Source organism: Cimex lectularius, unplaced genomic scaffold, assembly GCF_000648675.2.
Source record: "Cimex lectularius strain Harlan isolate CLEC.00 unplaced genomic scaffold, Clec_2.1 scaffold115, whole genome shotgun sequence".
In the NCBI taxonomy this organism is placed as follows: Eukaryota; Metazoa; Arthropoda; class Insecta; order Hemiptera; family Cimicidae; genus Cimex; species Cimex lectularius.
The window spans coordinates 311,830-339,198 of record NW_019392707.1 but is presented as its reverse complement, the minus strand read 5'-3'; the positions used below and the strand labels follow the sequence as shown (position 1 = coordinate 339,198).

General features: G+C 32.6%; 2 protein-coding genes across 3 annotated transcripts; one reads left to right on the top strand and one right to left on the bottom strand.

The window, feature by feature from the left end:
• The first annotated feature begins 1,782 nt into the window (after positions 1-1,782).
• On the top strand, positions 1,783-7,244 carry LOC106666918 (transmembrane emp24 domain-containing protein bai). The gene is made up of 5 exons (XM_014394455.2): positions 1,783-2,129; positions 4,224-4,344; positions 5,381-5,445; positions 6,856-6,982; positions 7,064-7,244. Exons 1-5 carry the CDS (start codon positions 1,953-1,955, stop codon positions 7,183-7,185), a joined length of 612 nt encoding a protein of 203 aa, XP_014249941.1. The 5' UTR covers positions 1,783-1,952; the 3' UTR covers positions 7,186-7,244.
• A 5,159-nt stretch (positions 7,245-12,403) lies between these two features.
• On the bottom strand, positions 12,404-22,255 carry LOC106666875 (protein kinase C and casein kinase substrate in neurons protein 1). Of its 2 annotated transcripts, XM_024226270.1 has the most exons (9): positions 22,034-22,255; positions 21,818-21,966; positions 21,494-21,682; positions 21,203-21,429; positions 21,003-21,123; positions 16,983-17,090; positions 15,883-16,046; positions 12,643-12,800; positions 12,404-12,524 (listed from the first exon to the last, which is right to left on the bottom strand). In XM_024226270.1, the coding sequence occupies exons 1-9, from the start codon at positions 22,245-22,247 to the stop codon at positions 12,415-12,417; spliced, it is 1,440 nt and encodes a 479-aa protein (XP_024082038.1). In that variant the 5' UTR covers positions 22,248-22,255; the 3' UTR covers positions 12,404-12,414. The 2 variants fall into 2 exon arrangements, with proteins under 2 accessions (XP_024082038.1, XP_014249868.1); XM_014394382.2 differs by lacking the exon at positions 16,983-17,090.
• Positions 22,256-27,369: the final 5,114 nt, after the last annotated feature.

Here is a 27,369-nt window from a genome sequence, read left to right as displayed (position 1 = left end):
AACCAGACACCCATTCTAGGAAATGGGGACTAACTATACTAACCCGGAAACATTCTTTACAACATCCTATAAAGTACAACAGACTACAAAGGAAAAGAAGAATTCAGGAGGAAATCATATACAATGATTGGTATACAGATTGCTCCAAAACATGAAGGATCAGGCATTTTCTGCACAAGTGCAAAATATGAGCAATTGACCTCATTTAGGAAGTACACTTTGATATGTCAAGCATCAATGCTTGTGCCTTAGAAAATCTTAAAAGAGGTTACACTGGCAAAAAAACCCTCATAAGATCAGATAGCCAAGTAGCTATTAAAGCAAAAAGTCACATCAAAACTAGTCAGTGAATGCATCCAAAATCTCCAAAACCTGGAGAAACACAACAACCTAATGATATCTTTGGTGCCAGACACATAGGAATTTTGGGTAACGAAAAAGCAGACCCATTGGCCAGAGGAGGATCTGCAAAACCATATATAGACCCTGAACATATACTTGGAATAACAAAAGCAAATACAGAATCATCCATCACAGAATTGATCCAAATAACAAAAAGAGAAGTGAATAAACTATAGAGAAGCTAAACACAATAAACTTAGACTAAAACAACCCTTACCAAGACTGGCAAACTTACTGCTCCAATTGGAGAGGGCAAGACACAGATGAGTGATAGGAATAAATCACTGGCATCTGAGAAAACATCTACATAACATGTGTACAATCAATGATGATCCCAATTGAAGATTATGCAATGAGGATGAAGAAACAGTCACCCATACCATCTTCAAAAGCGATGTAGCAGGGACAGTCAATGACCTTTATGACATCTTCCACAAACAGTTAAGGTCGTCAAGGAACTTTGGACGATATGATGGTTGAAACCCACAGTTCGATGCCATATGTATTGTGTTGTATTTGTACCTCAGGGAGTTCACTTACCCCGTTATGTAGCTGGGTCAGTAGTACTTAAGCCAGATGCCCATAAGTTCGTCGCTTCCCGACCAACAGAGTTTGGATCCAAGATGTCGACAGCTAGGTCATTTCGGCCTCCAACACATGGAAACTATAATCTAGACGAAAACTAACTAAATTCCATATACAGTTGCACAAATAAACGTATTCATACATATAAATACAAATGTAGTGCTTATTCTGACTGGTCGATGGAGTACTTGATATTCCTTCATCGACCTACACATAGTATTAATAGTCTAATCTAAATTATGGCCGATGAGGTACTTTTATAACATCGACTATCGACCCTAAGCACACATACACTGCTGGTGGGGCGATGGTGACACTATCTTTCACCATCAACCTCTCAATACTCACACTAATAAATACACGCAGTCAAACAAAACACATAAAACATATCTACATGTAATAAAAAAACCCACATCCTCCAAAAAGCGGAACGGGGGATCCAGAGACTCGCTACCGTGCCGGAGAACCATTTTTAAATTCGGCGGCATACCTACACGCTCTCTATAAGGAGCCAAGGCATGACAAGCTTTTATTATGTGGGATACATCGAGCAACCTTTCTCTGCATAAGCGGCTTTGGCCCAGGAGCATCCTCGTTTCCGGCTCGGGGGGGGCACCTACAGGCCGTGATCTCGGGTGACCCACCCCGCTGATTTTTTATTACTTGATAGGATTGAGTATTTTTCTGTAAAATAATTGTTTTAACCTTTTTTTTTTGAACTTCGATGATGTCACGTTGAACGTGACGTGCGACCGATGATCGGTGCATTTCATCAACTCCCTCCGGCTTCATAACCTTTTAATTTCTCCGTCTAATGCCAACTCTTCACCTCACCTTAACAATATATATTCGTGTAGTCGGTTCGCCCTCTGCTCGCATGTCTTAACAATTGTCTTTTCTTTTTACACACAATTTTTTTATAGTTTAATTTATTATTTTGTTGCACATTTGTTAGAAATTACAAGATGAAGTATTGCCAAATATGTTTTTGCCTCTTGCTGAGCGTGTTTAATGTTAATTCCATTATGTTCTACTTGCCACCGAATGCACAAAAATGTCTGAGAGAAAATTTGAAAAAAGATGATCTCGTCATTGGCTCGTACGAGGTGACTATGGCACCAAAACAGCACGTCGACTATATTGTAAGTACAATTAACGCTCCCCGTCATTAAACTCAAACTTCATCATTTACATTTGAGTAAACAACATCGCGCCTTAAAAAAAAATTTACATTTTTCTTTATACAATTTTCAGATAATTGATAACTCTCTTTATTTTATTACTTAAATCTTCCTTGGGTCTCTCACAAATGTTGACCGATCAATTACTACACTGATCTGCATGCTGATCTCCCACGATCAAGGTGAATCCATTCTTTGGGTTTAGATGAACAAATGGAACTCAGAGATTGGAGGGTTCTTTAATTTCATTTCTTCGCTAAGAGATCTCAGATTTTTGAGATCTGCACATTTATAAACCTGTAGTTTTGTCATTTCTTATCCTGTTACGCCTATTCTCTCTGTTTTGGGCACGTTTTGGCCTTTCATCAGTGGGTTAGTTGCCGAAGATATTTAATACATGTACGAATTTATTATTTGTCCTGGGTGTAGTGGTTCAGCGAGCTGCATCCTCTGCAGTCTTTAGAAAATGTTTGAAGGTTTCTTCCATTTTGCAGAATCAACATATATCTGTTGGGGAGCCAGCAACATGTTAACAGTTACGTAACAGTATTTGCCTTACTGGGTTACAGGCGTAGGTAATGTTGGAGATTACCTTCACATTGGGGCAATGTTTTAGGATGTGAGGATAGTTTTTTGTGAAAGGTGGAAAATTTGTTGGGGATTAGGTTTTTAACGAAGAGCCAGGTGGTCATTGTGAAGGGTCCTGTCTAAGGACTTGGATGAGTCTATGGTTCTAAGGACTTTGGATTGGAAGGACTCTTTGGATGTTGTAAGGTTAAGCGGTTTCCCATAATTTTAATCCGTTTGTCCAAATTGGTTTCAGTAGTATCTTATAAATTGTTATTTTACTTCTTGTTGATGTGTACGATTCTTGATAATAATACTAGCTTGAAGCATCTGTTTAATTCTTGTTCTTCAGTCTTTATGTGTTGATTCAAGGGTAGACAACGAGATAGAACCCAAGGTAACATGTAGAGTCAGTATTTGGGATATGAGCATTATTGAGGAATATTGTACGATGGGTTTTGTTTCAGAGGGTAAAGGTAATATTGGTGCATTTGCTTCCATTTATCTTAAGGCACCAGAATTAGCTTGGTTCTGCTATTTGTGACTTGTGGGCATGGAGCTGCACTGAAGCAATTGCTGGATCAGAATCAGGAGATAGTCCAGCAGTACCTCTTTGGCAAAGGTAGCTAGGAGAGTGGAGGGTGTAGTCAGGATATCTGAGGTAATGATGAGGTACAAGCACATTGCCCTGTGGCACTCTCACTCCCAGAGGACAATGTTCGGATCGGTACGATCATTGGTGAACTCGAAAGATTTTTTTAGGTAGGATCAAAGGATTAGGTACAAGGTATTTGGAATGTTTTAATTTGTTCAGTAGACCTTCATGCCACAGGTGATCAAATGCATTTGTCACATCAAGAAAGGGTCAAGGGGAGGATATGTGGTAAGGATGGTATTGGAATATTTCCAGAGCAAAGAGGAAGGATTATTGAAACAAGAATTAATTTTAATTTATTTCAGTTCCTGCATCCTCTGAAATCTTTTTCAATCTTGCTGGGAGATTTTTCCATTCAACAAAATTCATATCCCACAGAAGGGCTTGGGGGTCCTGTCAGTGGTGAAAACGCATTACATGGAAGGGTTTTCTTGTTCAATTTCCCCTCAATTCCCGTGTTGTTCTGGTACCCAAAAGTGGTGGATCTGGCTTGTTTCCCAACCTTTTTTGTTGAATCTTGCTCTTTAGAACCATTATTAAGTTGACTATGTTCATGGCCATGAGGACCACTATATGGCATTGATTTTTATTTGTGCATCCTCTGTGTAAATTTAATTGAGCACATCTTTCAATCGCTTAAATTTTGATTGGAAAAAATCTACATGTCCATTGGTTTCAAGTAGTTGATATTAGGACAAAATGTTCCTGCAGAGATCTCTACCTAGTGTTCTTGTTGCCCCTGCGGACTTATTTGATTTCAGAACCCTGATATGAAAAACTGTGAGAAAAAATTGTGATTATACTCTTAAATTTAATTGTTATATTTTTTTCAGGTAACAGATTCGAAAGGTCATACTCTTTCCCAAGGCAGTGACATAGGGAAAGGAAAGTTTACCATTGTAGTTGAAACAGAAGAAACATACGAAATTTGTTTCAAATCAAGAGTTGAGATCAGTAAGAATTTTTTTTCTTCAGAAGTATTAAAACTGATTTTGTCATCACTAATATCTTATTGTGAAACTTGATTTTGTTTACTTACTTTAAAGTTTTCAAACATTAAAGATGAAATATGTCAAGTAAAAATTTGAATATTGCAACTTATTACTAGAGCCTGGATTTGTATGCAATTGCTTTTTTTTTTTTGCTAACACTTAATACAACAGTGATCAGATATTTATCCAAATCATACCTCCATGGTATGGTGATTCAAATTTATTCTGCAAAGATCTGTATATTTGAAGAATATCACAAATTTGAAACATTTTTGATTAAAGAGCCTAAAATTTTATTCCAATTTCAGTTAACTTTCCAGGTTAAAAACAAACTGCTACAATAGAATCCTCTCAAAATTATCGGCTTCTTATTTGAGAGGTAAGACCAACTAAAACATATTAATTTAAAAAACATCCTTGACAAAAATACCAGATTGACCAAACTGGAGTAAATGAATGAAATCTTAAATGGTAATAATTAAGTTATACAGGCAAGCTATGATACCAATTATTTTAAGTTCCTACAATTATGCTCTCATCACCTCTGCCGACATTGGATTTTTTTTAAATAAATATTTTTTGACTGATAAACGCCCTAATTTTACAGAAACTAACTTGAAATTCATACTCTAATTCAGATCAGTAACTCAATTAAGCTTAATTATTTATTTTGTATAAGATTTTAAATTGCATTTTTGACTGATTGAGATTTTTCTGTCCTATTGCCTTTCAAAATGAACTAGACCAAAAAAGTCCAGGTTAAAGAAAAAACACTGTCTCTGACATTAATCCTGCATATTTTAAAATTTTTGGTGCTAATATAATGCCATATTTGAGGGTTTTTTAGTGAATGTTATACGGTTTATTTGAGGATTTTTATTGCATTTAAATCAGGGCTCTACTTATTACAAAATTGTTGAATTCTTTTCTTTTCATGATCGCTTCATTCATTTTTGTAATTGTAATGTCTTATTTTTAAGTATGAATAACTTGTTTAGATCAAAGAGGTGTGCAACAGGAAGTCTCGTTTACATCAAAGCTTGAAGTTAAATCTTATGAAAATGTAAGTATCATTTGTTCAATACAATGAGTCGACCATAATTTGTAGTATTTGTACATATTCAAAAGCATACCATAAACCCAAAAATTATATTAGAGAAAACGTATTTGTGCGAGAGGAAAGAAAAATATTGATTTAATTAATATTTCCTAAAGCGCCAAGGCACTTCTAGGACAAGTTGTGGTTGGGATAGCGTTCTGGCTATCAGCTAACAGTACCTGTTTTCCCATGCATTCAATGCACTTTTCGAACCGCTCTGGTCTGGAACAAAACTCCAAATGCTGAGCATTTTTATTTATTTATTTTATTTTAAATTTAATTTTTCTCAGTCTAGATTCTTTTTGCAATTAATATCAACTATTAATGTGCATTAGGCTGTATTAGGTTTTCTATAAGATTATTATATCCTAATCCTAATTATTTCATATAGTACTTTTTTTTAATTGCCTCCTACTTCTTTTTACCATTAAATAATAAATTAAAATAAAATATTCTAGAATTACTGAAGATAAGGTATTAGTTGAAAATGGTTTCAACAATGAAATATCTTTATTTTTACGTATAAAATGAACACCAAAATGATGTAAAACATTTTTAGAAAAAATCTCAAAAACATTTTCAATGTATCAAAAAACAATAAACAAAAAAAATCCCTACAACCTTTTTGCCAGGTCGACCACCAAGGTGGGATTGCTTGGCGCCTGAGTAAGGAACATTTAAAAAACTGCCCCCTCACGCCATAGCAGTGCCACTGACTGGTAATGTTTTTTTGAAAACTAGGTACATTTGTAGTTGAGGAAATAATAAAGATCACTACCCAAAGAGTAAATAAAACTCTCATTTTGGCCTGAGGGTGAGGTATGTCATGGCTGTTAAAATAAATTTATCTTTTATTTCTAACAAACTCTCTTTAATCTTCATACTCAGTATGGCCTTCTAGAAGCAAGATGGTCAAATCCCTTGCAGTACTACCGGATGGAGTTTTGTTTGAATAAAGTTCTTGTACTGCAGTGTTTACTATTTCAATGTATGAAATGTTTTGTTTTTTTATTTTTGTCTTCAATGTGGTTGTCATGTTTCCATAATTTCAGTCTTCAACATAATTTTTATTAAAGGAATGTCTGCTGACTACCCAGCATAAAATGGTGGCATTGTTTACAAAACAATTCGTAATGCGCAATAATTGAAAGTGATGTAAACGACAGTAAAATTGGAAGCCAGTCAGATAACAAATTCAATAAAAAATTTGAAAAGTTAAAGAATGTCATTTTAGAATTTTTTTATCTCAACCTGATATTTATATTAATAAAATAAATTCTTATATAAGTTTTGTTTATAATATTTTCTTAGAATTATTGCAGTTGATTTTACTTCTCCACAAATTGAAATATGTTTAAAAAAAATTTGCTGCAGCTTGGAGAGGCTCTAAAGTTAAAGCCCATGGAAGTCGAACTGAAAGCATTAGAACAGCTTTCCCATTCAATTGTGAAGGATTTTGAAAGCATGAGGGAGAGTGAAATCAAAATGAGCAATACAAATGGTAAAGTAAAACTCAAACTGATTGTATAATTATTTATATTTGATCTGTTGTTTTATTAATTTTTATCGATTTATTTTACAGAATCAACAAACAACAGAGTCATTTACTTTAGTTTCTTTGGTGTATTTTGTCTTTTCTGCCTTTCGACTTGGCAAGTGTACTATTTCAGGAAATATTTTAAGTCTAAGAAGCTTATTGAATGATTTGTCATTTAATTTAAAATATCGATGATAAACAATTGCATAATACATTTTTGTACATATGTCTTGACAGTTTTATTTCCTTGGTATTTATTACACTTCTCTCATTGTCCAGTATAATTTCTATGTTGGAAATTATTCCAATTAGAATAATTATTTCATAAGAATCAGTGGATATTACTAGTGGTGTTTTTTATTTACACATGATGTACATATACAAATATCAATATATTTTTCTTCTTTTTTTTAAATTAAAATGTATTTATTGTACTCTACTATCATGATGACAATTTGTATTCATTCAGTAAAATGTAAAGACATATAGAACACTTTAATTAAATTATATTTCACTAAAAATATCATGATCTATAATGGAATGAATTGTTAAAAAAAAATTAAAAACAAAGATATATTTCCCCTTTCTGATTGTTGTATGTTAACCGTTATCCTAATTGATTATAATTATTCCCCTCCCCTGAAGAGCGTTATACATGTCATGGTGATGCAAAAATTTGTTGAAAAAATGAATATATTGGAAATCTTTTTTTTAATAATTTGTTTTGTTACGTAGGGACATTTAGCGCAAAGTAATATGGTTTAAAGATTTTTTGATAATAATATTAAAGACTGATATTAAAGTTATTGATATTGTTTTTAGTTAGTAATGCATGCAAAAAAAATTGAAAATATGGGAAAGTTTTCTGATGGTATTTGGCTATAAATAGAAATGATAAAGTGGGGTGAGGATGTTTTTCAACGTTATTCACAATTTGTTGGTTTCAATTATCTAAACTTAGCATTAAACGCTCATCAACAGTTGGAAGGAGTTACACACTCTCCACATGAATTGTAAGAGTGATACACCGCCAATGCCATGTTCCAATGAGAAGCTGATTTTTGACACCGTTCAATTTTGAATGTGCGAAAAACTTAATTACAACAAAACTAAATATTATCCCAATAAATACTGTAAGATAATTTTAAATTAGTAATTAACTTATATGTCAAATATTATTTAGGTACATGTTTAATTAAATTTCAAATAGGAGGTTAATCAAAATCTATTATATTATTTATGCATTTATCTCCATGTTTAAGTTGAAATTCTTTTAAACTTTTGTTTTAATTTATCTATCGCTTTGTCCTATATATTTAATATTGCAATCATTACAATTAAGTTGGTAAAACCCTGCTTTTTGAAAAGTCGTCAACCTTGTCTTTAGGTTTTGAAAGGATGCTTCTAAGTGAACACGCACCAATAAAACCTTTTCGTTTAACAATTTTACCTACTTTTTGATAGTTCCCCAATGGCAAGCAATGAAAACCTAATGATTCATTTATGGTGGGGTGGCTGAATCCTATTGTTGCTTCTTTTAAAGTTAATTTTTTTATTCTTTTAACTACCATCGATAAATATTTTTTGATATCCATTGTTTTATGCCAAGGTTTTAATTGTTTGTAATTCTTTTATATGATTAGCTGGTGTTAATGGGAGTTTCTACATGCAGTCTATGAGCCAAATCTATCCAGCAGCTTTTTGTGCCCATGAGTGAGAAGAATCCACTGGTATCATGGTGGTTCTTTAACTGCTTTGTCAATTCTAAACAATTTTAATACCTAATGTAGGTTTGAAATTGGTGTGGGTTTTATTGTATCTAATTTTATCACTAGTTTGTGGCATGGATAAGAAGAACACTACTGTCTTAAAGGTTTGTTTTTGTTTTGGATTTTGACCGTACCAACTTAACTTACAATAATTGGAAAGTAGGCTTATTGAGAGGTCTATTATATCTCTTTTACAAATTTGTTAATAGACATCGTAAGTTTCAGGTTCATTGGTACAAGTTTTTTAACCACATATTGGTCCTTTGAGTATAGAAAGTCAATATTTTTATAGCTGTTTGAACACTAGTTTCTTTTTAAGGGGGTCATTTTTTATTTCTTTACATTGTTATTGTTTAGGAATTCTTCAACTTTAGAAACATATTTTTCTTGTTCAATGGTAACTATATTTATTTCCTTTATTGGTTTTTAAAATAATGTTGCTGTTACTTTTTATCAATAGACCTAATTGTATGTGGGATATTTAATTTTTTGACATTTAGATTTATCAAGTTTGGTTTAATTACTTCAGCACATTTATATTTTATTTCAATTAATTATTCTTTTTATCTAAGGTTTTGATTGAGATGAACAAGTGTCAGGAGTGGGATTCGAACCCACAACCTTTGATGCCAAAAAGTATCCTAAGAAATCAAAGATTTTTCACTTAAAACCTTTTTGTATAAGGTGTAAACTTCTACAATATTTCCTGACAAATAAAACGCTTAGATAAAAAAAATAGTTATACATTTTGTTTACTTGTGTTAACAATTGCTTGTTTACAAATTTTTGCAAATCCCTAACTTCCTATGGGTGTTGCAAAAACTGCTGGGTATTTATTACAATCTCTTAAAATATAATGTGATGAATTGTTCCAAAAATAAAAATCCCGAGTGGCAGCAGTGTTTTAACTAACGAATCAGCATAAATGCTGTTACAATAATGCCAATTATCCATTCACATTGCCGTCAGTAAAAAAAAAGAACATGGACAGACATGGCAGGTCTTTTTAGAACCAATATATATAATTTTCAAATTCAAAAATGTTCCTTAAACTTACTTCAAGTGGTAATTGATCCTCGTAATAAGTAGAAATTCTAGTAATTTCCGTAAACAATTCGTGAGGAGATATAATACTAGGGTATAAAGTCTGTAGTTTACAAAATGTTAATGAGTTTTCGATATCCTGTACTATATTAAATAGTATTTCATAAGTGATATGTAATAAATTTGTTGTATCTCTTATTTCTCTAATTCAGCATAGTTGTTTAATTTTTTATTTACTGCTAAAATTTTCAATTTTAGTTCAGCTGTATTTTCTTCAACTACTGTTAATGATTTATTAAATTCCTCAATGAGTTCATTGATTATTGAATATTGTAAATTTATTTGTTTTTCAAAATTAACTTGACTACCTTTTAGATTTTCAATATCTTTATTAAATTGAGCTCCTTCGTAAGAATCTAGATTACCTGTAATAAATTTTACGATGGATCCTAATCCATTAATCAAACCTCTTTTAGTTCTAATATCGTTAGTATTTTTTACAAAAACTATTTCTAACTTCTAATATTATTCCTCTATTATTATTTATTAATGCTAAATAAGATACAATGTCCCTTAATTTTCTACCATTATCAGTTACATATTCTATATTATTTTTATAGCTAATATTCTTATTATTAATACAGATATATACTTCATCATAAATTTTATCCAAGTTGTGTAATTGTTGAAACAATAGGTCAAATTTAATATAATCAATGAAAGTATGCTTTGACGTTTCCAACCTGGCTGGACCAAGATTTATGGGTATTATCCCAGGGTTATGCGAGATATCTATTATATCGGCTCCTGATGCGTTGATTCCAAAGAGAAGGCGGAAGGGCCTGCAATGTTTTCGTTTCGCATTAGTTTTCTTGGTCTTTTAATATTTGACAAGTGAATTTTTCCTACCGTGTTATGAGTTGGGACTATTTCTGCCGTTTTTAAATTTTTATCAACGGATCTTATTTTTTCCTTCTTATACTTATTTTTTGTTTTTGTTTGTATCTGCTTATTTTTAACAAAAACGTCTTCAGGGATTTCTGGCAGAAGTTCTCTATTTTTATTTAAATTTTCAATTAAAGTAGCTTTATTTATTTTACTTCGTTCACTAATTTTAGAGTACAGCAATTTTAGTTTTTCTTTGTTATTAATAACATAATCATTTATTAACTGTGCCTCTTCAACCTTCATAATAAACTGTGTTAGTGTTTTTGGGTTGCCATCATAAGTAGGGATGGCATCCAAAATAAATCTTAATTCCGCCAAGTTAGCCATGTTAATGTTAAGAATAACAATAGTAATATTATAAAAAATTTAAACAATTTTACAATAGCAATAAAAATAATTGCTAAATTAAGTTGTGAAACCAAGAGTTTTATAACATGCGATACAATTTATTTACTCACAAAATTTCAATCATTTCTGAGTAGTCGCTGATGTTCTTGAGTTGGATGTTCCCGATGAACGTGGTTTAGGATTTTCTAACTGTTAATACAGTAAAGTTCGTATTCATCGAACCCGAAAAGTGTCCTACCGACTGCGCCAGTTATGTGCGAGATTTAGATATATGTATAGATAGTTAGAGAGTTTAAGGATGGGATCAATCATTTGAGATCTTGTTATAACACATTGAAAAATCTATGATGATTACTATCAATAGAATATAATATCAAAAGCTTCAGCAGAGAAAAGAAAAAAAAAAGGATAGTAAATATCAACACATTTATTCAAACATTTGGTACAGTTCTGTGTACAAATATATAATATAATTATATGGGTTTATAATTTTTTTTAAATTTGTATAAACCCATAATAACAAAAAATAAATTTAAATGGAAAATGAAACAATGTCTGTCTTCCCTAGAATACCAATAATAAACCCTGAAAGAGACACCAATAACAGATTCTAAAATGAAAAGTTCAAATGTTTCAAGTATGATTAATAAAATAATATAATAATTAACAATACATGTACACAAATAGACTCAACTTAAAGCAAAGAAAAACTAAATTGATAATTTTAAATAATGAAGAAGTTAATATTAATTACTGGAAATTATACAAATTAAATAATAAATAAATAATACTATCATTATTGAAATGAAAAGGCATCCATTAATTACAGAGCAGTAGCTCGATAACTTTATAAAACCAAAGTATATATTTAAAGTTAAATTTGAGTTTAGCATAAAGCTAAGAGTAACTTTCAACTTTTCAGCACAAATGAGCACAACATTCAAATTTACATACTCCATTTTTACAGCTTATTTATTTTATTTATTTATTTTAGTAAAATAACATAATTTGATTACATTACATGTGTATAAATAAGTTAACACTGGCAAATAAGTTCTGAGTAATTTCCCTAATTGATTGGTAATTTATTGTATTGACACTACCAAAATATATTTCACGACCTAAAAATAAATGCATCCGGTTAATAAACAGCCTACACATCCAGCGGCATTTTTGTCCAATTTATTTTTTATTATGCATAAGTTATCATTTTCAGAAAATATCTCTTTTTTAAAAGATTTTGAATACTTGGGGTGTTCGACAACTAATAATGTTACTCTTATTTAATTAAGCTACTGGTTCAACATAATTAGCCGGATAAAGACCGACACGGCCCTCTTTTCTCCCTTTGCACCAACCTTGTTCATCTTCATCTTCTAGTTTTTCAAACGTGTCACCTATTGGACAATTTATAAAATCAATTTAAACCTCATTGGTTTGGTACAATATTAAAGAAAAAATTCTTCACCAATTTGTGGCCTTGTAAGCATACACCACAAATTTATGATTAATTACCTTGTTTAAATGAAAGTTCATCACTTTCAGCTCCTTCGTAATCGTATAATGCTCTGACTGGCACACCAGGCTCTCCAGTGTCGACCAATACCTCACCACCCTCGTCCCATTCATCTTCGTCAAATGGGTTTGATTCAGTTGTTTGATTATTACCATTCCTAAGAATCAAACATACTAATATTATTGACATTATCAAAAGCAAAACAGCAATAATAATATAGCAATTATTTATGCCAATCCTCTAGTGGATTAAGTTGTTTTGTTTAAGAAAAAGTAATCCCTACCCTGCTCCCACCTTCCCTTTTAAAATATATTAAATGTTTTAATCCTGCTCTCTTTCATTGCACGCCCCTTACGATTTGGTTCTTATTTTACATTGTATTACAAATAGCATAAAACCATTAATATCTCATGAAATCCCAAGTCACCCATTTTACTGTATTCGACCATCACTCAAATCCACCGGACCTCCGTCGAAACAACTGCCACAAAGTCAGAAAGAATCGGGCCTGAGCTCCCTGCGCTTAGTGCAGCAAGGAAATGGGTGATCACAATTACAGAATACACCCAACCGCCATTATTGCATTGACCTTTTCTTTATTTATATATTATATTTGTTATTATATTTTCTCCTTTTTTCTTAACCATTCTTTTCTTTTTTTAATTGTACATTATTTTATTTTTTTATCAATGGCATTGGTCGAAACAACGATTAAAAATAAAATACATTTAAATTGACACCATAATGTTCTATGAAACCAGTTCACATTCTAAATATGATATGAGCAATGAATTAACACTTAAAACTTAACTATTCAGATATCGTGAGATGCGGTCGGGTGTGATGTAGGTTTCAGAAAAACATTTTCTTTATCGTGCCAACGTTTCGATCTTTTATTGAGATCATCTTCAGGGCTCAAAGTGTTTGTCTTCTGTGTAATTGTGCCATCCTTGCGTGTCGTGTTGAGAGTGCCTTTGTGGAGCTGGCACTCTCAACACGACACGCAAGGATGGCACAATTACACAGAAGACAAACACTTTGAGCCCTGAAGATGATCTCAATAAAAGATCGAAACGTTGGCACGATAAAGAAACTGTTTTTCTGAAACCTACATCACACCCGACTGCATCTCACGATATCTGAATAACTATCGATTAACGGTCACTAATCTCTACACATTAAAACTTAACTAAAAACTCACTTTAATAAATCAAGTACAACAATAAACAGGTCATCTTATACATAGAATTAAAGGGACAGTCAGGCTAGTCTTAGGGTATTACAAAAAGATTTGTCAACCTCACGACTAGTGGAGGAAACTATACATCAATACATCTTTCAGGTTTGAGAACAAGGTAACCCTTATTTGGATACCAGCACATAAAGGACACCATGGCAATGAAAAGGCGGATGGCCTAGCCAAAGAAGGTTCTAATACTGTGTTTGACGGGCCACAACCGGTATGACGTACCTCACTGTATGAGCACAGCGAAAGAGAGTATTAATAACTGGGGCATGAAACAATTCCTTACTGAGTGGAATTTATCCTCCGGATACAGGCAATCGAAAGAGTTTGTTAAGGCGATCAAACCAGCAGAATCGAAATGGCTATTCTCTACCTCAAGGAAGGGAAATAGGAGGCTGATAGGTATTCTGACGGGACACTGCCCACTGAGAAGACACCTCTTCGTAATGGGTATCCTACCAGATCCCTTTTGCCGTTTTTGCGAAATAAAAGAAGAAACGGCAAGGCACTACCTCGCAGAGTGTGATAGGTATGCTAGGTCTACATTTGAAATCTTTGAAGGAAAGGATATCACCAAATCTCTCCCCAAGATTAAATAGTCCAAAATCTTGGGGTTTGTGAACAGGTCCAAGAGGTTTATGCAGGACACGTGAGCCGACCAAGTCCCGGAGCTTTTAGGGATGGGGTACGAGTCTATACACACACACACACACACACACACACACACACGCACGCACGCACGCACACACACGCACGCGCACACACACACACAATTAAAAATAATAATAACTTCTTGTTTACCTTAATAGTGTTACTAATCTTTTTACACTTAAGATTAAAAATAAAGAAAATCAGTTCAATTACATCCTTTCCTCAGCCAAATTGTCGCGTGAGTTAATTAAAAAATAAACAAAAATTATTTCCTTTGATGAAACAAATTGCTTAAAAGCATGGTAGCCAAGAAGATATCGCTAGGGCAGATGCTTTAGCCAATGACAGACCCATCCATTACATAGCCCAAGTCCTGGGTGGGATACATTCTACCATCCAAGATGTTCTACAGTAGTTTATGGCTACCCGAAATCTTAACTGAAGAGGTTGAAGAGGAAGAGGTACTGGTTGACCAAAAGTACAATGGCAAGAGGCAATCGTTTTATTGCTCTTACTGCACTAAGGAACGGTAGAAAGGTAGTCAACTCCAATCCATATAGAAAGCTGAAAAGTTTTCAGAAAGATTCTCGAGAATAGACTAGTAACATCTTGCATCAGGTTCTCTACTACTGGAGAGGCATCAATTAGAAAGGCAAACTTCACAAATCAGTATCTCGCCTGGACACTTGAACAATGGAGAGAGGGCAGTTCTCTTCATGGATGAGTGCCAGTTTGGTTTGTTGCAATCAGACGACGAGGGCTGTGTGTAAAGATATGGATAACACTCTGCTTCATAAAGACAGTTATGGTATGAGGTGGAATCAACATCCATGCTCATGCTGAACTGATTATCATACAGAATGGATCTTTGACTGCACTAAGGTACATTGAGGAAGTTTTTCGGGACGCTATGGTCCTATTCACTCCATTTATTGGGGAAAACTTTGTGTTTAATGCATAATAATGTTCCATCGCATATAGCTCGAGTTGTCATCCATTACTTGAAGGATGCAGGGATTACTACAATGAATTGGCCAGCATGTTCTCCTGATATGAATCCCATAGGATACTCAAGAAGGGACATGATAAAGAGATGGGTTAGACATCGTTCGCCAAATCCAACAAGTGTTGAACAGCTTCAAACCCTTTTATTAAAATAACTATGTTGTAATTAATATAACAATAAAAGTACATATAGTTGGCAATAAACCACACACTATGAATATCCTATTTTATTTGTCTGAGCGTATTTATATAGATATTTCAAAACAAAATTATATTTAAAAAATTGGCTTCTTTCTTATAAATTAATGTAGAACAGCATCGGTACAAAATAACTTACAAAGCTGGATTACTGTCACTTAAGCCTCTTGATGTTGTCTTCGTCTCTGGAGACTTTGGCAAATCGATCTTTCCATCACCACCATCTATCATTCGAGCATTCACAGCAGGGGTCGTCCCTGGTTTTCTCTGTGTTGGAACCTTCGCATTGACAGGTGGATATTCCTAGCAAAGTTTACACAGAATGGTAATCATATGTTCTATAATAATGTATATTTCTCTATTCAATATTTTAAAAAAATGTTATGACAGTACAATGGACTTTTTCCGGATGGCCTGAATAGCAGCTCTAAGTGCCTCATTTTTTTTTCAAAACACAACCTTGCAGACTGTTCAATTGATTGCAGACCAAATATATTGGTTGTGCATTTTTTGTCCAATAATATCACAATCGTGTTTTATTTATTCACCCCTATATGAGAATGACTGTGGTATATTAAATCTGGTAGTGTAATAAACTTTTTTTTTTCTCTATAAAGTTTGGGTTATTATTTTAAAATATTTTCTCAAGTTTAACGAAGTACAAAGCATAAACCACTAGGTGACAAAAGTGAGATTCTAAACAAGTTTATACTAACAAGGAAGGCACAGCAGTTTATTGAATCATTCCATTGTAATGTTTTGAAATCTTGGTTATACTCCATAAAATTCTATTTTTTATGTGCTACTAAGTAATTAATTGCAACATGAGTACAACTTTTGAATTATAATTATGTAACAATTAACGAGAAACAAATTTTCAAGATGAATAAATAAATAAAGGCATGTTAATTAATATAAAACAATATTACATTTATCTAAGCATGTAATATAAGTGAAATTTAGTGAAATTGTATCTGTAAATATTCAGAATGTTAAAATTTCTATGAATAAACAAAGTATTTGTCACTACATTGTTAATCTAATTTTTTAATTATTAAAAAAAATGTTATTGTATAATCTAATCAAACACATAAAAGTAAAAGTGGTTTTGTTTGGACATAACAGACTAACGTTAAAATAAAACAGACATTCTTTGAAAATGCAAAACTTTTCACATCTGCCAAAAAATGTAAACTAGTGTATAAAAAAAAATTAAAAATTAAAAAAAAAATACATTACAGGCATATCTTCTCCGACTGGCCGCTGGTTTATTAATGTGATGCTTCCTGCAGGGATGGAGTCCTTTGATTTTCCCTTGGCTATATCTCGAAACTCTTCCGTATAATCCTAATATACACATCAACACAAACCATGCATAACCACAGCAAGCAACTAACATGCAATTGATATGCAAACAGAGATTTTTTGAATATAAAATTAAAAGAAACAATGTTCAAAAATAGCTTTTTTTTTCATTCCACAATGACTTTAAAAAACTCTTTGGGATAAATAAACAACTTTGTATTAAACTCACAATTGTTTTTTCTGAATCTTAGGAACACATCAGTTGCATTCATATCAACATATGATGGATGTTACTTTGAATTGCTCTATTTGATCAGTTAAAGATTTATATTTGTGAAGTTGTGCACATCTGGTCAAAGAACAATGTTACAAATTTTTTCAAGATTAAAAATTAATACAAATCTTTAGAAAATGTATGCCAAAAAACAATTTTATACAAATTCGCAACATTTTTGAAAATCTATTATCTTATGCCATCACATTAATACATATAAATAAAACCTTCACTGGTTTCCCTTTGAATTGTAGTTAAAGCAGTTTGCCAAAATGTATAATTACAACAAATAAGAGACGCACTGCAACGAAATGCAACTATGAATTAGAAAGGCAGCATTGCTTATTCTGTGAAGCAAAATAATGGATCCCATTGTGTACTTTTGTCTTAACAGAGAAAAATATCAATACCATCTAGCAAAAATATAAAAAAGTGTGAAAAAGAAAAATTAAATATCTCTATTTACCATTTGTTTCTATAAAATTTTAAATCCTGCAAAAGAATTATAAAAATCGTAAATATTTAATTTGATATTGATTTGAGAACATTCTACCCTGCTATTTACATGACATTTTTTCTTTATTATTTATTATTTATTTTAAATGCAAGATTTTGTAATTTTACTACAGTCAATAAAACAATATTTACCGGATTTAAAGGGCTTAGGTGTGAGTTATAGATGGGTTCTGAATTGGATAAAATATTGATTGGTGCAAAATTAAAGTAGGTTTTGAATATTTTTTTTCCGCAAGTAAACAAAGCTAAATCCTCAAATCTAATTTATGGATAAGATTTGAAATAAATACTTATCTTCTACACAAAACATTTTAGTTCATATTGAATTTTATAAGAGGACCTACGCAAATTTATTTGTACGAATTTAAAGTTGGGCGAAGTGCGGCTCAAACTGTGCTCACATCAATTCAGTTTGGGGGGAGGGAAGCATTAGCGAATGCACGGTGCAGCAATGGTTTCAAAGATTTTGTTTTGGAGATTTCGATCTCAAAGACAGGGAAGGTCGTGGTAGGCCTTCTGTTGTGGACGACGACCAATTCAAAATGTTGACTGAAGAAAATTCAAGTAAGACAAGACGGGAAAGTGAGCTTAGTGTTGACCACTCAACCGTTGTTCGCATTTCGCCATCTGTAGCAAATTGGTAAAGTAAAGAAGCGTGACAAGTGGGTACCGCACGATCTAACCCAAGCATAAAGAAATAGACATTTTTAAATGTGCATGTCTCTTCTGTTGTGCCACAAAAATGATCCATTTCTCGATCGAATCATCACATCCGATGAGAAATGGATTCTGTACGATGACAGGAGGCGTACACGTCAGTGGTTAGACAAGGATAAAGCGTCAAAACAAAATCTGAATCTAAAAAATGTTACGGTGACTGTTTGGTGGTGTACTGCTGGGGTTGTTCACCATAGTTTCCTGAATTATAATGAAACTATCACAGCAGAGAAATATTGCCAAGTAATTGACAAAAGGCATGGGAATTTGCAACGTCTTTGTCCAGCATTGGTAAACCAGGGCTGATTCTTCTTCTCGATAACGCCAAGCCACATGGTTGCAATGCCAACCCTGCGGAAACTTAAACATAAACTAAGTCGGAAAGGACTTAGGTTATGAAACCTTACCTCACCCTCTATATAATTCACTTGACCTCTTGTCTAGAGACCTCCACTTTTAGGCATTTTGATCACTTCTTGAGGGATAACATTTTTAGAGAATGCAGTGAAGCCAAAAACGCATTCCAAAATTTTTTGTGAGTTGAAATAAAGATTTTTATGTCAGTGCTTATTACACGTTGGTAAAAATATGTAAATTGCGACATAAATTGTTTTGAATAAGTTTTCTTTATTTTATAAAAATTAAAAATAGCTTTGACTACCTTTTCAAAACCTGCATTATTTTTGCACCAGCCCAATAATTCAATTGTTATTTTCTAATAATCATGCTGAACCAGTATGCGGTCATTTATTGGGTCTGTCTTCACTCGTCAGTTTGTTGAATCACTCAAATGCATATCAACATTGCGCCATATTCAGTGAGGGACTACTTCAGAAGGAACTTCTTCAGTGAGAAACTTCTGTCTCTTTGTGTGAGAAGGGTTTGTATGTCATTGGGTCCATCAGTTGTGCTGGGGCGATTGCAGTTGGTCATGGTGTTCTTCTGTCGGTAGTGATGTCAGTTTTCATTGTCGGTTATTATTTGTGCATTGTTAGTTTTTTTATCATGCTGGTTTTTATGTTGTTTGCTTCTGAACATTTGCATTTTTTGTTACATAGTGTTTTTAGTGGTGTGAAAGTACTGGGTGAATGTAAATTTGTTTGTATGTTTATAAGTTTTACTTAAATTTTATTTGTTTGTATATCTAAGTTCTCCAGTATGTTGAGTTTTTGTCCTTATTTTTGCATTATGTATTAAAATCATTGTATCATCAATGTTTCAATTGTGTTTGGTTCGTAATCGCGATGTATTACATGTGTGGTGTAATTCTATTTCCCGACGTTGTCTCTGAAGAATCTAAGATGTTCTTTGAATCTATCTCTTAATTTCCTTTCAGTCTGTCCAATGTATGTCTCTCCGCATTGACATGTGATGCTATAAACACTGTTATAGTCTAGCGGGTCAGTTGCCAGTGTTTCTTTTTAGTAGTTTATCTGTGTTATTGTTGGTTCTTAGTGCTGTTTTTAGTCAGGGTTTGTTGAACAAGTTCATTTCTTTTCCTGGGTATGTGAATACTGTCCATTTGTTGTTTCATTTTTTTTTTTATTTTAGTAGTTTCAAGATAGTGCTTGTTCGGTATCAGTTTTTTTTTTAATTTTTTTTATTGCTATATTTGTTATTGTTTGTTGTGATTTTCAGCATTGAGTGGGATTATGCATTTATGATGTCATCAGTTTGCAGTTGGGGGTGCAAATCGAAAATAGTTAATCTGATATTAATTTGAGAACATTCTACCCTGCTATTAAATATATAAGTTTACAAAACAGATTTTTCTTTCATTATTTTGCATTTCTTATTCTTTAATTTAAATACAAGCTATTTATTATTTTACCACATTTAATATGTATAGTATGTGTTTATTATAATGTGTATCATTAAAGGGTTTAAGTGCGAGTTATGGGTTCTGAACGAATAAAATTAATCAAAAATTATTTATTTACTTTAAATTGGATTTCTAGTAATCATAGATCATTTTTTGCTTTGCCAAATATTGAAAGCACGTCGCCATCATTTTGTTACAAATGAAAGAATAACACATAAAAGGAAAGATCGGATTATGTAACTGCAAAGTAAACATAGGTAGACGTGTTCGAGGTCAAGTTGAAAAAAACAAAGCATAATGAATGTTTTGTTATGGTGCGATTCAAGGAGGATTTAAATGTTAAAGAGTCGTTTTGTACCCATCGATCAAACGGATGCTTTAAATTAAGCAAAAGGAATTGATTATTATATGAGTGTCACAAAACTACAACTTAAAAAGAGAGACGACATTCTAGGCAAAAAGCAAAAAATACTGTCATGTAAAATAAAATGAAAATAACTGTTTATAAAGTCCTAGATTTTTTAAGAGCAATCCAAGGTAGGGCTAAAAATCAACTGTTTCCTATATAATAAATTTCAAAAGGATAACTTGCAAAGATAGTATACGTGAAATAGGTTTTACATACTTCGAATTGAGGCCAGTTCATTGCCATATTAACACCATGATTGTTTGACCACCACTTTAAATCTTTTTCATGATCAGCATTGCTTATTGTATGATAAAACTCATCATAGAGACGTGGCAATCTGTAAATGATTTTAATCAATTTAAAATTACACAAGTCAATCGAATAAAAACAAAATAAACAATGAAGAAAGGTTTTACATTGGATCCTGGGATATATTTAGACACTTATGCAATGAAAATAGAGTTTCTTTAAAAAATTGTAAACGATCTGCTTCTAGTGATTGGCACTTTTCAAAAACAACAGTCATATCTTCCATGTATTTTGGGTTGTAAGTGTTCAACTCTTGTAAAGCAATTTCATACTTCTCCTTGCATCTTTGTACATCTTCCTTTGTTTTTGTTACTCTATCTTGCATCTTCTTAATCTAAAGTTGATATAATGTTATGTAATTAAAGTTAATGTTAAATTCAATGTAATTTATAAGATACCTGATCAACTGAAATACTGTTATCGCCATTAGCATTGCGTTCTTGGTTTGATGCAGACTTTTCCGTTTTGCAAGCACTGTGGTAATCAGTTTTGGCTTTGTTGACTTTCGCTAAAAGTTTAGCCCATGGCTTCTGAGCCTTTTTAAAAGCGTCCTCAATTTCTTTCCTCTCCTTTATTTGCATTATAGACTGAAATACACAAACATTACACTTTACAAATATATTGATGATGTATTTATTATATACCAATGTGGCAATTAATATTTCAAACCTACTAAGGCCTAAGTCGATAAATGATGTTCAACAATTAATACATTAACATACCTTGTGGTAAGTATCTTTCTGCCAAGACTTAACGTTCTGTATTACTTCGTTGCATAAATCATCTTTAACTTTGTGATGTAGGTCACACAATCTATCAGCTTCAACTAGAACACCTTTCCATGCTGCCTGGGTTGTACCGTATTCAGGGCCTAAATAAGAATTGAGTAACAATAACAAATTTTAACTGTTGTTTTAATAATAATTATAATCAATCACCTTTTTCTATTAAGTCATTCCATTTTCTGGACCAGCTCTTTAAACTCTTAGCATAGGCCTTTTCTATGTCTGCGCGTTCTTGCACTAATGTTATTAAGTCTGTACATAACTTATACCCATCCTCTATTCTTTTGGTTGATCTCTTATAGTTTCCAGGTTCCCAGAAACTATCACTGCTTGGCATAAGCATAGTGTCATCACTGTGGTGTGACATCCTACGGGCTAAAAACATATGTTTAGGCTAAAAACATATACACATTACATAAAAGTAGTACTTAATAATTTTATTTAAAAAAAACCACAAATAAATGCTCTGAATTCCCCCCATAAAATTAATTATACACATTTTACAAAACAATGTTTTAAAACAAAACTACACATGAAAAATGTGATGGCTTACACTTCATTAAGTACATTTGATCAAATTTTAATGTACTGCAAGAAATATATTTTACACAATAATGCAATTGATGTTAATTTAGGTTTGACAGATTAAGGTACCAGCAATTAACTAAATTACCAAACTCAAGCTAATAAATAAAACAGTGAATGAAAATGTTTCTAGGGAAACGTGTCTGTTATGTACAAATATACATCATCCATAGCAATTCTTGAAATCAAATAATCAATTCAATATTTCTTGCACTGACATAGCATTTTAATGAGAGTAGGGAGCATGCAACCTGTTGTGTTAATACTGTGCATTAATGTATGTTATCTTTTTTGTGTGTTTTATTGTTAAAATTAATTTAATAACCTAAGGTACCAACAAGAAGCTAGCCATTAGAAAAAAAAAGTACAGCAGAAAGTCAGTGAACTAAAATGGCAAAAACAAAATACTCAAATGAGAGCAGACACCTAAAATATGACAGAAATAATAGAAAATTATGATTCCAGAGGGCAGGCAATGGTCATAGCTGTTTCACAGTCTATAAAGAACTAACTTCTACTATTTCTTGCAAATTAACTTAAACTTCTTTACGTTATTAATGATTATCAATATTAGTAAGAGTCACTCCATCCCAATAGCAGAACAAAAATATTAAGACATTTTTTAAGAGAATACGTCTAAAATAATGCTTAATCTAACTCATACTTTGAGAACACCTATTTTCAATGCGTGTTTTTTAGTCACTGGTTGTTAAATTATTTTTTAAAATGGTGTGTAGCGGTCAATGAAATATTTTAGAAAAACACCTTTTCATTTGTTTGCTGATGTTTCGACCTTTATTCAGGTCACCTTCAGGGCGAGGATGATTTAAAAAATATATGTTGATTGGAAAAAAAATACAGATGTAAAAGTGACCGTTAGTCTACGATTATTCAGAAATCGTGAGATGCGGTCTAGTTTTGACGTAGGTTTCAGGCAAACATTTTCTTTATTGTGCCAACAATTTGATCTTTATTCATATCATCTTCAGGTCCTTGTGTTGTCTGCATTTCAACAAAAAGGTTCTCTGATTGATAGCCAATGCGAGTTTCTTCTCATTGTTGGCCATGTAGTTCAGAATACTTTTTGCTTTGTGTCCATATGTAGTTGAAATTTGTTCATAGAATCCCATGTTCTTCTCGTGTAAAAATGTTTGGTGATTAGTGACCGTTAGTCTATGATTATTCGGAAATGTGTCTGATGTGAAGAAGAACGAAGAACATGGGATTCTATGAACAAATTTCAACTACATAGGGACACGAAGCAAAAAGTATTCTGAAGGACATCGCCAACAATGAGAAGAAACTCACATCGGCTATTAATCGGAGAACCTTTTTGTTGAAATGCAGACAAAACAAGACACAGATGTAAATAACATAAATATTGAACCAAGTATTTCATACATAAAGAGAGGTGCTATTTATTGTTGTGGTGTCATATTTGTTTCATGAGAAATTTTTGTGAAACTGTTAAAAACAACAGAATACAAATTCACGTTTAACAATTTCACACGAAACAAATGAAGTAATTTGATGAACAAAGATATATTTACAGCTATTTAAATATTTATATTGTGGGAGCAAATAATCAATATTATTCTTCCACTTCAATTCACTGCCTTCTCCTCAGAAAGGAGGTTGTGGGGCCATTTCCTCTTGAGTCGCCTTGATCGTCGGGATGGTTCTTGGGCTTGGGCGAAACTTTGGGGCGATGGGAGGGATTATTGTAGAACATGGTAAATTTTTGAGGAATCATGTTTTGGATAGATCCCTTTGGAATTTAAGGAAATTGTGGAGGGTAGTACTGGAAACATAATATGGAGCATTTATAATTGATCTAGAAATTTAGACTGAAAGGATTGGGGAAGTTAGATGTTGGAAAAGTCTTAGCGATGCCCCACAGTTCTATACCAAATGTCCAAATCAGTTGTAGCAGTTTTGTGAACTGTAAGTTTGTTTTTATGTTTTGTGTATGTAACTATATAGGTTTTAAAAAAAATCTATTGGACACCCCTCCCCAGCTTTTTAGAATAAACACGTGAATGTTTAACCAATTCACTAAAATTTAATTTTAATAAATAATTATAGCACATACCAAATGTCATCACCAGACTGCACAAGCATGTATGGAATTATTTACGTAAATATAGAACCTGTCATGTAATGGTATAAATGTGTATTGAATTTGTTGCATAATTAAAATGAAACTTTGGACTGTGGAATATCTATCGCAGATTAAAAGTTATCAGATGGAAAATTAAACACAATAAGCATCCTCTCCTCTACATATGGATAATAGTCTCTCTGATCGAAGGATTTATTAAGAATAAAAAAGGGTGAAAGCATAGGTTTTTTTAAATATTTTTATTTATTTATTTAATTTTTTTTAACAATATATCTAATATTAATTCATTTATATTTAGTGGTCTAACTGACCAAATTACTTATTTCAATTAATTATTCTTTTTATGTAAGGTCTTGGTTGAGATGAAAAAGTTAGTGTCACGAGCAGGATTCGAACAACGATCATTTGAGCTATCGTGACAACGTGAATATTGTTACGATAGCTCAAGTGGTTAGAGCAGCAGCATATTGAGCCGAAGGACATGGGTTCAAATGCCGCTCATGACACTAACTTTTTCGTCTCAACCAAGACCTTACATAAAAAGAATAATTAATTTAAATAAGTAATTTGGTCAGTCTTGGTTGAGATGAAAAAGTTAGTGTCAAGAGCGGCATTTGAACCCATGTCCTTCGGCTCAATACGCTGCTGCTCTAACCACTTGAACTATCGTGACAATATTCACATTGTCATGATAGCTCAAATGATCATGGGTTCGAATCCTGCTCGTGACACTAACTTTTTCATCTCAACCAAGACCTTACATAAAAAGAATAATTAATTGAAATATATCTAATATTTATAATAATCACATACAGTACAATTCATGTTGCAGTATGCATTACTTACCAGGAGTCAAACCTGCCATTATTTAAGAAGCTTCCAGCAATAAAAAATAATTCCATGCGCCTTTCTACTTGTTCCCCCAGGTAAATTTATTAGATAAATTTATGAGAAAATTGCTGGAGGATTTGACAAATTTTCTTAGCCCAGCCTTTTGATACAACACATGAGCACATACTGCCTCCGGATTATTGTCTATTCACACTATGTAAGTGTAAATGTAACCATTATTGCACTTTTGTTATTTGAGAGAGTGAGAATTGTGGAGAACTGTAATGTTGTGAGAACTGTATTGCTGTCAGCTTACTGCTGGAGCTATCGAAAACTAACTTTATACATCAAATGACCTTTCTATAAATGAAGCTATTATGAGTATTTCTTATCAGAATCTATTTATGGATTTATACTTAAATATATTCCTCTACACAGAGTTTTTCTTCATTTTTTGCTATGTAATTTGTTTTTGTTTGATGTTAAAAAGTATAAAATGAAAAAATAATTTTTAACAAGAATAGGCCACACTTGCCTGTCTCACGGCCACCACCGAATTAGCCTAAACAATTACATATGTGAAGGAGGAATCAATGGCATCTCCAAACATATTATATAACGAATCTAATTGAAGGTCAATGGGGTACTCAATATTCCGTGACAGAACCTCCTACACTACACATTCAAGCTAATGAATACATTCAATCTAAATATATACAAAGAACCTGAAGACAATGTACAATAAAACAATCTTGTTTCCTCTAAAAATCAGAACAAGGGACAAATACACTCGCTGCTGTGCTAAAGCACAATTCTCACATCAGACAGAATTCCTAAATAGGGCCGAGAAATTGCACCCTTCAATTAAATAGGACACATCGAGCCACCTTTGGAACATGGATCAAAAGTAGGTGTCCATGTGACAACAACAATCCTTAATCAGGTGGGGATGATCGTTCTTCTACCAGTTAGATCCTCTGAAGGCCACCTATTGCCAATGTTCTCATGTGAGAGCTTCGCCGTCAATGCTTTTTGAGTCAGTAATTTGAATTACAACTAATAATAAGCAAAAATATTGACATTCTCATTATTTGTGTATTATTAATAGATTCACTAGTTTTCATGGTCCGCTTGACCAATAAGTATCTTTCAATTAATTAAGGTTTTTAGTTGAGATAAAAAAGTCAGCATCACGAAAACTAGTGAATTTAATAAGTTAAAATGAAGTATTCCTTCACTAAAGCTCTCCGTGGTCATTTTATATGTCGCCGAGAATCAAATAGATTACACGACATTTGAAAAATGGCAAAAAGGAGGGAAAATTCAAAAGGTGGGGTTGAGATGGGAAGTGACCAAGTGAATCGAAGTCACGATAGGTCAACTGATAGAGCAGCGGCGTCTCTAGCCGAAGATCGTGGGTTCGAATCCTGCTCGTGACGATGACTTTTTATCTCAACTAAAAACCTTAATTAATTGAAAAAAATTATTAATAGAATAAACTTACATGTTTAAATTTCAACCACAGTGCAAATATTTTTTTTTAGTCCTGACAGTTTTACCTTGTCAGTATATGCTTTGATTAGTATTAAACTTATTTTTTTATGATAAATACTGAAAATATAAACAATTATTATTAAATAATATTACAACCTCCTTTAACACCTAAATTTACCAAATTTGGATTTCTCTTGACTCAGCATTTTGACCAATGCTCTGACAATCAATAAACTGCCAAAAAGGAGATCCTCTAAATAACATATGCAGACCGTAAAAAGAAATTACTGAATAGGTATTTTTACTCCCCCCACCAAAAAAAAAAAAAAATAAGGTTTATCATATAGAATCTTAATCCTCTAGAACAAGGCATCCCAAACTGTGGTCTGCGGTGAACTTTGAGAAAAATTAATAATTAGAAAAATAAAGTAGAATGAATAAATAGAATTCAACAGAA